The following is a 15,958-nucleotide window of genomic DNA, read 5'->3' on the forward strand; positions in this document are numbered from 1 at the left end:
CAAGCCTGCAGGTGACCTTGGGGCCAGAAACATTAGATCCCCTGGAACTAAAGCTGGCTGTTTAAACTAAAGCTGTGAGCCCCCCGACTTAGGTGCTGTCCCCTGAAAGAACAGCAAGTGCTCATAACTGCTGAGCGCTCTCTCCAGCCCAGCTGTTCCTTTGAGAGGTTTCTAAAGGCTCAGCTCAGCCTGGAACTCTCACTATGTAACAGAACGACATCTGCCTGCTTCCACTTGCAGAGTTCTGGGATCACAGAGTCGGCCACCACACCTACCTCAACATCTCACCAGCATCTTCCTCAGGCTTTAAATGCCTGTACAGAGATACTGGGAGGCTAGAAGAAACAGTGCTAAATTAAAAAGGAACCTAAGGCTGGAAAAGGAGACCAACAAAAGGGAGGCCTTGCTTCTCCCCCCCCCCACCCACCGTGCAGCAGATATATCAGCCCCACAGGATGGAAGGGTACTATTAAAAATAACACAACACACACCCGCTTCCTTCACTGAGCACCGTTTATTGTACTGAAGGTCAGCTTTTTCAGAAAACTCAAGGTAGAAAACATTTACAGGACGCCAAAGGAAGAGCACACATGACTCATGCTTTGGAAAGCACAGAGAACAGTATTCAAATTTCCAGTTTAATAAGACAAACAGAAGATCTTTTTGAGACAAAGATAGGTTTAAAAACATAAAACCAATGTTGTCACGCTTCGGCACCTGCAGACTTTCTGAACGAGGGCACCCTCTACACTTGGATACATCACTCATGGAATGCTGTGGACTAAGGAGTGACAGGGTGGTGGCAAACGCTCACTTTGCTGATCTTAAGGGCACCAGACTGTACTCAAGGAGACCAGGATGCCAACCAACACTCCTATAGTCATCCACAAAGGAGGAGCATAGCACAGTGGGGTTCACAGAGTGCTCAGAGTAACATGGGGAAGTTAACTTAGGAGTTAAATGAAGGTCAGGCATGCTAGTGCACGCCTGTAATCCCAGCACTGGGTGGTAGAGGCAGGCGGTCTCTGAATTCGAGGCCAGCCTGGTCTACAAATCGAGTTCCAGGACAGCTAGGACTACAAAGAGAAATCCTGTCTCAAAAAAGCAAAACAAACAAAAACCAAAACAAGAAAGAAATGGAAAAATGAAGTTAAATGAAAACTCAGGATATAAAACTGTACATCCCCCATGATCTCAGCTATGACAAACTGCTTGAAGCAATCAAACCATGCCCTGCAAAGAGAGCCCCGTTAAGTGGTTACAAGAAGCTGAGCGTGCACAGGGCCTGTCTCTTTCCTTTCAGCTGACTGTCTTTTCTGGTGTGTGCAGCCATACCCAGCCTTCTCTAATTTTTCTCTACTAGAGAAATTAAAAACAAACGAAAATTATGTCTTTCAAAAATGTCTCACCGAAGTAATGAATATGAATATTTTAATACATAAGAAAGGATGTAACCATCCATAAAACTGTATACTTTGTGACCCATTATTGGGACGGTGTGGCTCAGTGCAGCTTCAAAAATAGCTTCCCTCTTCTCTCCTCCCCGCCCACCACCCACCCCCAAATCCAAGAGTGCCCAGGTCCTGCCAGTAGAAAATGCAGAGCCCAGCTGGAATGCCAGGGGTTGACAGACAGCAACAGCAATTCCCATTCCTGGCAGCAGCTTCCTCACAGACAGAGAATCTTACAACCAGAATTAAATACAAGGACTGCTCTTTTCTACTGTGTGTGTTGATGTCAAGTCACAAAAACACCCGTGACAGTGACCATGGGACACCTACCTGGCTCACAAACAAGAGTGCTGCCAGAGTGGATCAGGAGGCTAGACTGCAGTGTGAGACCCCGTTTCCAAATGAGAAAAGGGCAGAGCAAGCCACGGTGCACACACAAGCTCCCAACACTGCGGCAAGGGACACAGGAGGATCACAAGTTCAGGGCTAGCACTCCCTACTGAGTGACTGAGACTGGCCTGGGCACACGAAACACTGTTTCAAGAAAGTAAAAAAAATAAACAACAACAACAACAAAGTGCTGTGACATGGAATATTAGAAAAAGTTCTGTCTAAACAGAGGATGCTAAGTTGTTCCTTTCCTTGTACACTTAAGGCTTTCCTCAGACAGACCCTCCAGACTCTTCCACCAAGCACCCAATGGGTTGTTCATCCAACATTGCAGACTGAAGGCTCCTGACACATCAGGCACTGGGTCTCGAAGAACTCCGTCCCTGCCCTGGGGCCTTCTCAGCCTTCCCAAAGCAGAAGGCGTGTGTCCTCTGTTCAAATGCCACTGCATTTTCCAAATCAAAGACACACTGCAACCGCAAACATTCTTACATCCTTCCTTAAGAACTTCCCAACTTACCAAGAAGTAAAATGAGAACCCTTCTGATGAGTGCTTCTAGAAAGGGCTGATTCAGTGGCATTTTGTGATGTTTATCCTTAAACACCACAAAGCCCAGTGACGTTAGTTAATTTTCTTTTTATGTAACGGAGTGTATTTTACTCCGAGAATGAAACATTTTACAATGGAAAGCAAGTGACCTGTCCTATGTGTGGGTTATGACTCAGAACCATCAAAGCTGGAATTCAGGACCACTAATCTCAATGGACTCCCTCAGGCTCTTCTCCCAGGGTCTGATTTTCAAAGTGCTCTTGTGTCAGCCGCTCTATATCTTTCTGCACATTTGGGTGGTCTTCCAAATCTTCATAGAGCGACCTGACGATGTCCAGCCTCCTGTAGTTCTCGGGCTTGACCAGGCTTCGCACAACCTGAAGGCACCGCTCTTTCAGGGTATACACTGCAAGGACAGGAAACCAAGTCCTCAGAGGCAGACTGGAGACACGTGAGCCAGATACCACCACCACCACCACCACCACCGACGCCACCACCTACAGTGACCTTGTGAATCTCACTGTAGGGTAAACAAAAAGCAGAGCACACAGGATAGTGTCACGTCAGCGGGTCTCACAGTGCTCAACTGGCTCATCAGAGTGGCCCAGCGTTGTTTTTCAACTAACCAAATGTGAAGTGATCCTGGTAACTCAGGGCCCAAGCTTTAAGCAGGTCCAGCAATGTCTGTCCATTCTTAGGAGCTCTGGGCTACCCTGCTGGAGAAGGCACCAAGAGGGACAAGGCCTTAAGGAATCATTTAAGAGACCCAGCTTTAGGCAACTACCAACAGGAGACAGCTGCATCAGGTCCTAACAGGAAGCAAATTAACCTGGCCAAGCTCAGTCAGACTGGAAAATTTAACAAAAATAATGGGTCTTGTTAGTTTGGGAGTGAGTGTCACATGGTAACAGATAACCAAAACAGTGTGTACCTGAATGTAGGGCAACCCCTGCTATTTGAACTCAATGGGAGCTGGGCAGAGTGACTCATATATGTAACCACAGCACTCAGGAGACTGGGGCAAGAGCTCTCTAAATTCAAGGCTAGCCTGCTCTACACAAGTAAATTCCAAGTGAGCCAGGGCAGTAAGTAAGACCTTGTCTCAAATAAATTAAATAAACAAAAATTAAAATATCATAATAAATTAGGCATGACGGTGCACGCCTATAATCCTAGCACTCAGGAAACAGAAAATATGATGGAAGTTTGGTTGACATATGGAGTTCCTGTTCTGCCAAGGCTACAGAACAAAACCTTTTTCAATAAGTTGAAATAGACCAAGTATACACCTGTAACCCAAACACTCAGGAGGCAGACACAGGCACATCTCTGTAAGCAAGTATCAGGACAGCTGTGGCTACAGTGAGACACTGCCTGGGGGGAGGCTAGGGACACAGTAAAGTACTCACTGTGCAAACTCAAGGGCCGAGTCGGACTCCTAAACCCATGTCAAAAGCCAGGAATGGTGGCACATGCTTATAATGCCAGTGCTGGGGCAGCAGAAAGAAGTTGCCCAGGGGCCCACTGGCCAGCAGCTCTGGTCTGATCAGTGAGTCCCAGGCCAATCAAAGTCCCTGCCAATTAGAGGAACAACACCTGAGGTTGGCCTCTGCCCTCTACACCCATAATGTATGATAGACCTGCACAAGCAAGCACACTCACAATGGACCAAGAGATCTAGCTCAGCCGAACAGTACACAAACTCATCCCCAGTGCCACATAAAACCAGCAGGCAGATTAGGGGTTCAAGGTCAACCTCAGCTACATAATGAGTTTGAGGTCAGCCTGGGAAACATGAGATCCTCCCTCTCTCCCTCTCTCTCTTTCAAAAAAGGTCACAATAATAATAGTAAAAGTAGTAAAAGTCACCAGGGAACTCACAAAATTTAACACTCCTCAAGTCTCTTTTCTTTCTTTCTTTTTGGCTTTTCAAGACAGGGTTTTGCTGTAGCTTTGGAGCCTGTCCTGGAACTAGCTCCTGTAGACCAGGATGGCCTCGAACTCAGAGATCCACCTGCCTCTGCCTCCTGAGGGCTGGGATTAAAGACATGTGCTAACCACCACCCGGCTCAAGTCTCTTTTCTGATTATACTCTTCTTTTGTTTTGGTTTCTGCCCTGAATATGGCTCTTACCGTGTAGCTCTGGCTGTCCCGGAACCTTATGTAGACCAGGCTGCTGGAACTGAGATCCACCTGCCTCTGCCTCCCAAGTGCTGGGATTAAGAGCATGACCATCAGACCCAGTCCCAGCATTCTTTTTACTTCCCACTTAGAGACAGGGTCTCGGAAAGTAGCTCAGACTAGCCTTAAATCTGTTCCGTAGGCTGGCCTTGAGCTTGTTTTTTTTTTTTTTTTTTTGGTTTTTCGAGACAGGGTTTCTCTGTGGTTTTGGAGCCTGTCCTGGACTAGCTCTTGTAGACCAGGCTGGTCTCGAACTCACAGAGATCCACTTGCCTCTGCCTCCCAAGTGCTGGGATTAAAGGCGCGCGCCACCACCGCCCGGCGGCCTTGAACTTGTGATCCTCTTGCCCTAACCTCCTGAGTAGCTGAGATCACAGGGTTCTATCTTCCTCTCCCTTTGTTCTGGGATTCCAGAGCATAAGTCTGTTATAAGACCAAGGAACCAAGGGTATCATAGTCCTACAAAGAGATACCTTGGCGTAGCCAACTCTTAGGAGCCCAAAGTGCTTCTGAGACACAACATCTTTACACAACACAGGACAGAGAAATGAAATACTTCCATTTCATCTATGGTAGAAAATAACATAAAAAGACTAGATCCCAGCCAGGTGGGGTAGTGTGCACTTTTAATTCCAGCAGTCGGGAGGCAAAGGCAGGCAAATCTCTTGAGTTGAGGCCAGCCTGGTCTACAAAGCGAGTTCCAGGACAGCCAGGACTGTTACACAGAGAAACCCTGTCTTGAAAAACCAAGCCCTTTCCACAAAAAGACAAGATACCCTGCCTATCTCCAGCACCCTCCAGTGACCTATCTTCTACTCGTTACAATGCTCACCCATATCTTTTTCAAAGACTGAGCCCATGTGGTGGGTGACTCAGGCCTATGATACCAGCACTTGAGAAGCTGAAGCAGGAACATTTCTCTAAATTCTAAGTCAGTATGAGCTAGGCAACCTGGGTAGAAAGCTATAAAAAAGATGTAAGATTATCAACCTGGCAGTGTGATGTTGGCAAAAATAGGCTGTCCATCCACATTGAGGGATGGCACAAATAGTTCTGTCTGGTTAACCAGAAGTCCATCATGCGTCCCCGCATCCCTGAAGAGCCAAAGATGACCTGTCAACACAAGCAGAGGGTGTTAAGAAGTCACACTGCTCTGAGTAAGACACTTGTTTATTAATTGCCCCAAACCACACAAAACACTTGCCTTTCACTGTGCTTAAGGTTACAACAAAGCCTTTGGAAAAGAGGAGCTTGATAACAGAGCTCCTCAGGACCGTCCCTTATACACGAGAAAGCAGGGCTGAAGGGAGCGAACATGCTGGAAGCAAAAGACAGAAAGCAGAAAGAAAGGGCCTGGGCTCTGCAAACATGGAGGGAAAGTACATGCAGGGAAAGGAAGCGCTGGCAATCTCACCACACACTGCAAGATATGAAAGGCCACTGGGTCTCCAGCTCGGAAGGTGTAAAAGCAGAATGTTGACATTAGGAGAACATAGAAGGGGCCAGGCAGGGGTGGCACACACCTTTAATCCCAGCACTCAGGAGCAGGCAGAGGCAGGCAGATCTCTGTGAGTTTGAGTCCAGCCTGGTCTACAGAGGGAATTCCAGGACCGCCAAGGTTATACAGGGAAACCTTGTCTCAGAAAAAAAAAAAGGGGGGGGGGGAGCTGGAGAGATGGCTCAGTGGTTAAGAGCATAGGCTGCTCTTCCAAAGGTCCTGAGTTCAATTCCCAGCAATCACATGGTGGCTCATAACCATCTGTAATGAGATCTGGCGCCCTCCTCTGGCGTGTGGGCATACATAGAGGCAGAATGTTGTATACATAATAAATAAATAAACAAATCTTAAAAAAAAAAGCCACAGGACTCATGACTAAGAACAGGCAAACTAATGTATAGTGTGAAAAGGGGACAAGCACTTGACTCTGAGAGGGAGGGGCTGAGTGACAAGAGGCAGGAAGGATCCTCCTGTGGTGACAGAAAAGTTCTCATCTCTAAGTTTACCTAGGTGTTGCTGCTACTGCCAAAAACTCTCAAAGCCCAGCGTAAATTATACCTTCATTTTTAGAAAGAGGATACAAGAGGCAAACCTCAGAGATAAGACTGAGGAGCAGGGCTGGAAAGATGGCTCAGAGGTTAAGTACACTGGCTGCTCTTCCAGAGGTCCTGAGTTCAATTCCCAGCAACCACATGGTGGCTCACAAAACCATCTAAAATGAGATCTGGTGCCCTCTTCTGGTGTGCAGGTACAGCTGTATAATCAATAAATAAATCTTTAAAAGAAAAAAAAAAAAAACCCAAGTAGAATGTTTCAGAGGAAGACTAAATCAGAATGATTTTTCATGGGACACAAACTTCCTTGAAGACTTAGTGGACATTTTGTTTTGCTGGAGATTGAACTCCAGGCCTCCTACCTAACATGAAGTGCCTTAGTACTAACTAGAAACACAGTTCAAATCTATAAAAGCTTTTTTGGAGACAGGGTCTCACTGTGTAGCTGAGACTAGTTCCAAACTCATGGTAATCCTACTGTCTCAGTCTCATTAACATTGGCATTACAGACATGCATTATCATACCTGTCTTAATTATTTTTATATAAAATTAGGCACAGAACTGCACAATAGTACAGTACTTGCATAGCATGAGTGAGGTCCTAGGTTCAGTTCCTAGCAGTCACCAACCCAAAGTACAAAAATTTTAAAATCTGGCACAGAGGAATCTTGGAGAATACAAAATTAACCCAAGTTTCTATGTAAAATAGGAGACTAAAAAAATTTTGATTCCTGTTGTGTTCTTCCTCATCAAACATTAGAAGTTTGGTATAAAAGATAACTGCTACATGCTGAGGCCCTGTTCAAATAAACAAATAAACAAGTAGTGGGCTGGAGAGATGACGGCTCAGTGGTTAAGAGCACTTGTTTTTGTAGAGGACCCAGATTTGGTTTCCAGAATCCACAATATCCATCCTTTGTAACTAGACTTTCTGGAGACCAGAGTCCCTCACCTGGCCTCTATAGGCATATCATACACATGGTACAGACACCCTCAAGGGAACACCCAGACAGAACTTGACAGAATGCTTGCCTATCATGTCCAAGCCCTGGGTTCCATCACTAGTACTAAAAAAAATATTGTGCTATATGTCTCCAAACATGTAAGATATTTCTTTTTGGCTGGGTGGTGGCACATGCCTTTAATATCAGCCCTTGGGCCGGGCGGTGGTGGCGCACGCCTTTAATCCCAGCACTTGGGAGGCAGAGGCAGGTGGATCTCAGTGAGTTCGAGACCAGCCTGGTCTACAAGAGCTAGTTCCAGGACAGGCTCCAAAACCACAGAGAAACCCTGTCTCGAAAAACCAAAAAAAAAAAAAAAAAAAAAGAATAGTCAGTTCTCTTAACCGCTGAGCCATCATCTCTCCAGCCCCAGTTTATTTCTTCTTCTTGTTTTGTTAAGTCAGGATACCACGTAGCCAGATTGGTGTCAACTCCTGATCATTCTGACTCCACCCTGTTCTCCAAGCTACTTCAAGTTTGTAGCACGGTGCCTAACTGCACAAGCTCATTAGATATACCACCATCAGGAGAAAAGACCTCTCCAGAGCCTCCCTGATGGTTATGAAAAGTAAGTGATTCTGTTCACATGTGCAATCCTGGGACTCGGAGGCTGAGGCAAGAAGACTGCCCCAGTTTTTTCTGTTTGTGGCTCAGTGTTCTACAGCTGTGAAACAACAAGACCACAGCCAGTCTTCAGAAGGAAACATTTCACTGGGGCTGGTTTACAGTTTCAGAGGTTTAGTCCATTATCAGCATGTGGGAAGCATGTGGGTACCCAGGCTGATATGGCACTGAAGAAGAAACAGAGTCCTACATCTACAAGCAGCAGGCAGAGAAACAGACTTTGGGCCTGGCTTGGGCTTCTAAAACCTCAAACCCCACCCCCAGTGACATACTTCCTCCAACAAGGCTGCACCTACTAATCCTTTAATCCCAGCACTCGGGAGGCAGAGGCAGGCGGATCTCTGTGATTTCGAGGCCAGCCTGGTCTACAAGAGCTAGTTCCAGGACAGGAATCAAAAGCTACAGAGAAACCCTGTCTCGAAAAAAAAAAAAAAAAAAAAAAAAATATATATATATATATATATATATATATATATATATATATACTATTCCAATTCAAACCACCAGTTTGCTTGGTCAAAATTATGTTCTCTTTTTTCAAGTGAGTGCAGGAATTTAGGACATGGGATCCCTGGAGCCGGAGTTACAGGAACTTGTGAGTTGCCTGACACAGGGGTTGGAGGCCAAGCTCGACAAGCGCAGTATGAGCTGGGTTTGGTGACAAAGGTTTTTACTTTACTCCTGGTACTCAGACAGCAGAAGAAGTAGGATCTGAGTGAAAGGCCAGCCTGGTCTACAAATTCCACATCACATAGTTGTCTTTTTGTTTGTTTCAGATGCAATCTTGCTGCATAGGCCTCAAACTCACTAAAATCCTCCTGTGTCGGCCTCCTGAGTCCTGGACTACCCACACCTAGACCTGGGTATGTTTTTCAGTATATAAATATGGCAATGTCACACAGCCCTTTTTCTCCAGGGCTAATAAAACCTTTGGAATTTTTTCTCCCCCTATTTAGCAAGTAAGCAAAAAGGCCTGGGGCAGTTGACTCAGCTGCCTGAGTCTTGGGATCTTACACACGAGCAGCTTCGCTTGTTCTTCATAACCATTTAGGCAGGGTCTTGAAAGAAATCTTCTCCACTATTGGTAGTTTTTTTTTTTTAATTATTATTAGTTATTATGTATACAGTGTTTTGCCTGCCTGTACACTAGTTAAGAGGGAACCGGATCTCATTATAGATAGTTGCAAGCCACCATGGGGCTGCTGGGACTTGAACTCAGGACCTCTGGAAGAGCAGCCAGTGCTCTTAACCTCTGAGCCATCGCTTCAGCCCTGGTAGTACGGTTAATAAGCGCACACAGACTAGGTACAAACCTGAAATCCCAGCACTTAGCGGCGGAGGCAGTAGAATCAGGAATTCAACCCAATATTCTATACTCACGTTGGGCCAAGACGCCAGCGGATGCCATAGGCGACCCTTCAACTACAAGCGCCGACTCCCTCCCTTGGCTGACTCTTCTGGGAGGCGAGCTCCTTACCTGGACGCACCCGCACTCTGCCCACGCTTTCACAACCCTCTGAACCCGGTTCCTATCGCAGCGATTATGACACCGGCTGGCTCGTGTCTGTTCATGCATTTGTCTGTGCCCCTCCGGGCTGTCACCACGAAGTCAAGGCTTCGGATGCAGAACCAGACCGGGAACTGGGGACATCGCGGCCGAAAGGACAGTTGGGACCGGGCATTTCTCCTGGCATTTCTCGGGGTAGATGCAGTGGGTAGGAACAAAGTGCTCGGGGCTGGAAGGAACGCGCCGGGCCTGGGACGGCACCTGCGGCCTAGCGCTCGTTCGTACCTCGGTAGCTGTGGATACGGCGGCCGGTGCCCGGTGGCAGCGTCGGGTAGGGCTGAGGCTCGCCGTCGAAGTTGAGCCACAAGGGCAGCACGACGCGCGGGCTGCGGTTGCAGAAGATGACCTGAGAGGGCTCGCGCGAGTTCACCGAGCGCAACACCGGCCGCGGCCGCCCGGCCTCCATCTCCCCTGGGCCCGGCTCCCCGGCCGCCTCCTCCTCCTCTTCACTGGCTGCCTTCCGGGGCATTATCGGAGCTGGTCGCCTCCGGATTCGCAAGCTGGATGTGGGCGGCGCGTGCGTGTGGGTGGGCGTACGCGCTCCGGGGCAGGCCTGCGTGCTCTAGACGCGCTCCGTCCGGCCTGAAACGCCGAAATGGCGGCCAAGGGCTCCCGAGTTAGGGGCGGGGCCACAGACCGGGGGTGGGGGTGGGGTCGGAATGGTGGGCGGGGCCAGAAGGAGGGGCGGGGCTGGGGGGGAGGCCGGGCTCTCCTGCTTCTGGGATTTGTTCCTTCGGGTTTGTTTCTTTTCCTTAAAGGTAGCTCTGGAACTCACTATGTAGACCCAGGTGGTCTCGAACTCAGAAATCTTACCTGCCTCTGATTCCCGAGCCCAGCAACTAAAGGCATTTGGTTTTTCTGTGACAAGATTTCCCTATGTAGCCTAGCTGGTATGGAGTTCGGCGTAGCGACCAAGCTGGCTTCAAAGTTAGAGTGATCCTCCTGCCTCTGCCTCCAGAGTGCTGGAATTACAGACATGAGCCACCAGCCTGACCTCGCCAGTTTTTTTGAGTTTACTTAAATTTCATTTCTTAAGATCTCCACGGGTTTACCATACTATTATTTAAAGTTTTTCTTACCGAAGAATTTGTTTCAAACTACAAATTTTAGAGTTCCAGGAAAGTACAAAAAAGGCAAAACTTTCCCTTATTTCCCATCAGTTTTGAATTCTCAAAATACAGAACTATCAGTTTTTGTTTCCTGTCAAAAGTTCTTATACATGTTAATAAATCCTAAAATGCTTTATCTTCTTTTTAGACAGAGACTATCACATAGCTCCCATTGGCTTGGAGCTCAATATGTAACCCAGGCTGTCCTCAAATTAGTGGCAATCCTCCTGCCTCTGCCTCCCAAGTGATGGCATTTTAGGTGAGTGCAACCACGCCTGGTTCTAAGCATTTGCATACAACTACATCAGTATTCACTCACTACCACTTCCATAGGCATTTATGGTGGAAGTAAATGTCAAGGAAAACAGCAGGTATTGTATTTTATCCACTGTCTATTATCCAGCTAGAGGCTGACAGGTCCAAAGGCATCTGAATTCAACATTTCTCCCAAAAAAACCTGAGTGCCTATCAACAGACAGCAAGTGTCACAGTTGGAATCCCACCTGGCTCTTTTTCAGCTGAAACTTCAGATTCTTTGAGTTTTAAAATTGTGTGTGTGTGTGTGCGTGCAAGCATGTTTATGTGTGTAGACAACAAGTTCATCCAGGTGCCAGTGAACAACAGGAGTTGGAGCTTCTGGAACTGGAGTCACACGTAGTTGTGAGCTGCCTGTTGTGGGTGCTGGATATGAAACCTGGGTCCTCTGTAAGAGCAGCCCATGCTCTTAACCACCAAGTCAGCCCTGTCTCTCTCTCTCTTTCTTCCAGACAATTTCTCTGTGCAACAGCTCTGGTTGTCCTAGAACTTACTTTGTAGACCAGGCCAGTCTGGAACTAAGAGAAATCTGCCTGCCTCTGCCTCCTGACTGCAGGTGAAAATGCATTATTACGGCTGGAGAAACAGCTAGTGGTTAAGCCTGTGTACTGCTCTAAGCTAGCTCAGTTCTCAGCACCTACATCCGGTGACTCACACTTCAGGTCTACAGGATCCAATGCCCTCTTCTGGCCTCCACAGACATATGTATGGTCCCCCTGCCCAGACACAAACACACACAGGATTTAAAAATTAAAAAAATAGGGGTGGAGAGTTGACTCCTCAGTTAAGAGCACTGGTTGCTCTTGCAGAAGACTCAGGTTTGGTTCTCAGCACCCATGTGGCATCACACAACCGTATGGAACTTCAGTCTCAAGAGATCTGATTGATGCTTTTGTGGCACCAGGCACACATGTGGCACACATACATACCTGAAGGCAAAGCATACATAGAAGATAATAAAATAAAAAAATAAAATTTAAAGAATAAAAATAAGGACTAGAGAGATGGCTCAGTGGTTAACAATACTTACTGTTCTCTTGGAGGAAAAGATCAGTTCCCAGCACTTAAGTCAAGTGACTCACAAATGCCTGGAACTTCAGCTCTAGAGAGCTGACACTCTTCCGGGCTCTGCAGGCACTTGCACATGCACACATACACACATGCACATACACAAATCTTTTTTAAGATATGGAGGACCAGTCAAACGTCTCAGTAGATTAAGGTACTTCCCACAAAGCTTGACCTGAGTTTGGTCCCTGGAACCCACAGAACTGACTCTCACAAGCTGCCCTCTGACCTCCACAAATGCACCATGGCCACACATGTCTACACACACAAACACACACACATGCACGCACACACCGTACATAACTTTGTCGAGGGCACTTGGTCCTTCTGCTTACAAACATCGGAGAAACAGGAATGTTAGTCATGCATGGGTGTCTCCTCAAAGGAGGAAATAAATACCTAATTTTCCACTCAGCTGGGAGTAGATGTTGTTAATGACATAGTGACCTTTTTTTTTTTTAAAAAAATATTTATTATCTATGTATACAATATTCTGTGTGTATGCCTGCAAGCCAGAAGAGGGCACCAGACCCCATTATAGATGGTTATGAGCCACCATGTGGTTGCTGGGAATTGAACTCAGGACCTTTGGAAGAGCAGGCAATGCTCTTAACCACTGAGCCATCTCTCCAGCCCCCCTTTTTTTTTTTTTTGGTTTTTCGAGACAGGGTTTCTCTGTGGTTTTGGAGCCTGTCCTGGAACTAGCTCTTGTAGACCAGGCTGGTCTCAAACTCACAGAGACTCACAGAGATCCGCCTGCGTCTGCCTCCCAAGTGCTGGGATTAAAAGCGTGTGCCACCACCGCCCCGCTCATATTGACCTTTGTTATCTGTAAAGCAGTGATTCTCAACCTAGTAGTCGAAAGACCCTTTCACAGGGGTTGCCTAAGTCCACCGGAAAATACTTCATTATAATTCATAACAGTAGCAAAAATTCCAGTTATGAAGAAGCAATGAAAATAATGTTATGATTAGCGTCAGCACAACATGAGGAATATTAAAGGGTCGCAGCCAACCTCACCCAAATACCCCAGAAAATTACCCCAGACTCACCCTCCCTAGACCTTTATTTTAGATTTCTCAGTCAATAGAACTCATCTTTAGGGGAGATGAAACATGTATTTAGCCTGCTGACCTCTATGCTATCTTATTCAGAGACCACACCAGAACCCAGGCTCTTCAGCTATAGAACCCATCTTTATGGTAGAGGTCACATGTACTTTAAGTTTCCCATATAATTATGCCTCTTTGTGTATCAGGGATTGTATTATACCAGGAAGCTTTTTTCTTTTTCCTCCAAATTTTACTGTTTAAATATGCTTACAATTAGCAGGGTGGTGATGGTGTATGCCTTTAATTCCAGCACTCGGCGAGGTTAGAGGCAAGCAAAGTTTGAGGCCAGCCTGGTCTACAGAGCAATTTACATGACAGCCAGGGCTATCACAGAAACCCTGTTTCCAAAGGAAAATGAAGTTAAAAAAAAAATAAAACACTGAATATTCACATATGTACTCATCAAGAGAGCTTTTTCTTGCCCATAGAACCCATCATTTTGCCCTCTTAACTATCTTGTGGTACAGTCCCTATACACAATAGGAACCACGGGCTATTAAGCCAACTGCAGAGCACCAGGTAACGAACACAGCTTTAGAAGTGTTCCTTCATCCAGGTGAATGAAGACAACAGACTCGAGTGTCTGTCAGAGGTGTTCTATAATGAGCTCACACTGAACACCGCAAAGAGAACTTATCCCATTAGGACACCAGGTGGTTCTCTTTTGAGACAGGGTTTCTCGGTGTAGCTTAGACGAGGCTGGCCTCGAACTATTTTTTTTTTTTTTAAAGATTTATTTATTATGTATACAACATTCTGTCTCGATGTATGCCTGGGCGCCAGATCTCAGTACAGATGGTTGTGAGCCACATGTGGTTGCTGGGAATTGAACTCAGGACCTCTGGAAGAGCAGCCAGTGCTCTTAACCTCTGAGCCATCTCTCCAGCCCTCGAACTATTTTTTTTAAAGGAAAACACTGGTTTAGGATCCCTTAGGTAAAACGCCTGGGATCAGAGGGGACCCAGGTTTAATCAGTTCACAGCCTGAAGTTATTTACACTATTTGTGTATGAGCATGTGTGCAGGCCAGAGTGGACCTTCGTTATCTTCCTCTCATTCTGTTTTTTGTGATGGTCTCTGAACCTGGGACTGTGATTTAGCTAGACTGACAGGCAGGCAAGCCCCAAGGATCCTCCTGTCTATGCCTTCTCCACTGGGATTATAGGACTACACCTTGCCTGGGTTTTATGTGGGTGCTGGGGATCCAACCTGGGTCTCCTTGTTTGCACAGCATGCTCTTTACCGATGGAGCCTCTTCCCAGCTCCTTTGTAGAGATTTCCTGCCTGTTTTAGCTGTGACTTACCACGTCCCTTTCCTTTAAGCAATGGACTACAAAGAACTCAAGTTTCTCCAAGAAGTCTCATGCAGGGAAAGGGAAAAGAATGGGGTCCTCATGTCAGTCGGCAAGGAAGCTTGCTCCTGGGAATAGCCCAGCACTGGCTTCTCAGATCACCTTGCAGGAGACCAAAGCCAAGAGAAAAACCAACAGGAACCATCCCTTAACTGGAACTGTTAAGGATACTTTTTATCCTTTCCTTTGAGACAGTCTTTATGTGTAGCCTTGTCTGTCCTGGAACTCTCTTTGGACCAGGTGACTTGGAACTCAGAGATCCACCAACTTCTGCCTTCCCAGTGCTGGAATTAAAGGTGTGCACCATCATGGCCAGCCAAGGTATACCTCTTTGATGGAGGAGGGTCATCTTTTCTATCTGTTGCTTTCATTGGTTAATTAATAAAGAAACTGCCTTGGCCCATCGGATAGGCCAACCCTTAGGTGGGTGGAGTAGACAGAAAAGAATGCTGGGAGAAAGAAGCCAAGTCAGGCAGTCGCCATGATTCTCCCACTCCAGACAGACGCAGGTTAAGATCTTTCCTGGTAAGCCAGCTCGTGGTGCTACACAGATTATTAGAAATGGGTTAGATCAATATGTAAGAGCTAGCCAATAAGAGGCTGGAACTAATGGGCCAGGCAGTGTTTAAAAGAATACAGTTTCGGGGCTGGAGAGATGGCTCAGTGGTTAAGAGCATTGCCTGCTCTTCCAAAGGTCCTGAGTTCAATTCCCAGCAACCACATGGTGGCTCACAACCATCTGTAATGAGGTCTGGTGCCCTCTTCTGGCCTGCAGACATACACACAGACAGAATATTGTATGCATAATAAATAAATATTTAAAAAAGAATACAGTTTCCGTGAAATTATTTCTGGTAAAGCTAGCTGGGTGGTGGGCCCGCCGCTCCTCACAACACCTCTTGACTGTTTAAAACAGAGCCTCATGTCAAAATCCTAAAGATGGACTAGGCAAGTGTGCTGCTGTACCTTTAGCTCCTCTTCCCACCTTTTTTATACTTTCCCCTATCACCTCATTAGCTTATTAGGACAGGGAAACAGCTAGCTAGTTAAGAGCTGCCAGGGCCCAGGCTCTGACCATCACCACACAGAAAGCTTTGGATTTTAGAGAACTTTGGATCAAGGATATTCAGTCAGTACTACTTAAAATGTCTAAGGTCTAAGCAGGTTTTCTGAAAACACATGAAAT

General features: G+C 46.5%; 1 protein-coding gene across 2 annotated transcripts; it reads right to left on the reverse strand.

Annotated features, from left to right (window-relative positions):
- Positions 1 to 499: 499 nt before the first annotated feature.
- Vhl (von Hippel-Lindau tumor suppressor) lies at positions 500 to 10,398 on the reverse strand. 2 transcript variants are annotated; one of them, XM_057769088.1, is made up of 3 exons: positions 10,043 to 10,398; positions 5,563 to 5,685; positions 500 to 2,797 (listed from the first exon to the last, which is right to left on the reverse strand). In XM_057769088.1, the coding sequence occupies exons 1-3, from the start codon at positions 10,284 to 10,286 to the stop codon at positions 2,601 to 2,603; spliced, it is 564 nt and encodes a 187-aa protein (XP_057625071.1). In that variant the 5' UTR covers positions 10,287 to 10,398; the 3' UTR covers positions 500 to 2,600. The 2 variants fall into 2 exon arrangements, with proteins under 2 accessions (XP_057625071.1, XP_057625077.1); XM_057769094.1 differs by lacking the exon at positions 10,043 to 10,398 and adding an exon at positions 9,631 to 10,026.
- Positions 10,399 to 15,958: the final 5,560 nt, after the last annotated feature.

Source organism: Chionomys nivalis, chromosome 1, assembly GCF_950005125.1.
Source record: "Chionomys nivalis chromosome 1, mChiNiv1.1, whole genome shotgun sequence".
Lineage (NCBI taxonomy): Eukaryota > Metazoa > Chordata > Mammalia > Rodentia > Cricetidae > Chionomys > Chionomys nivalis.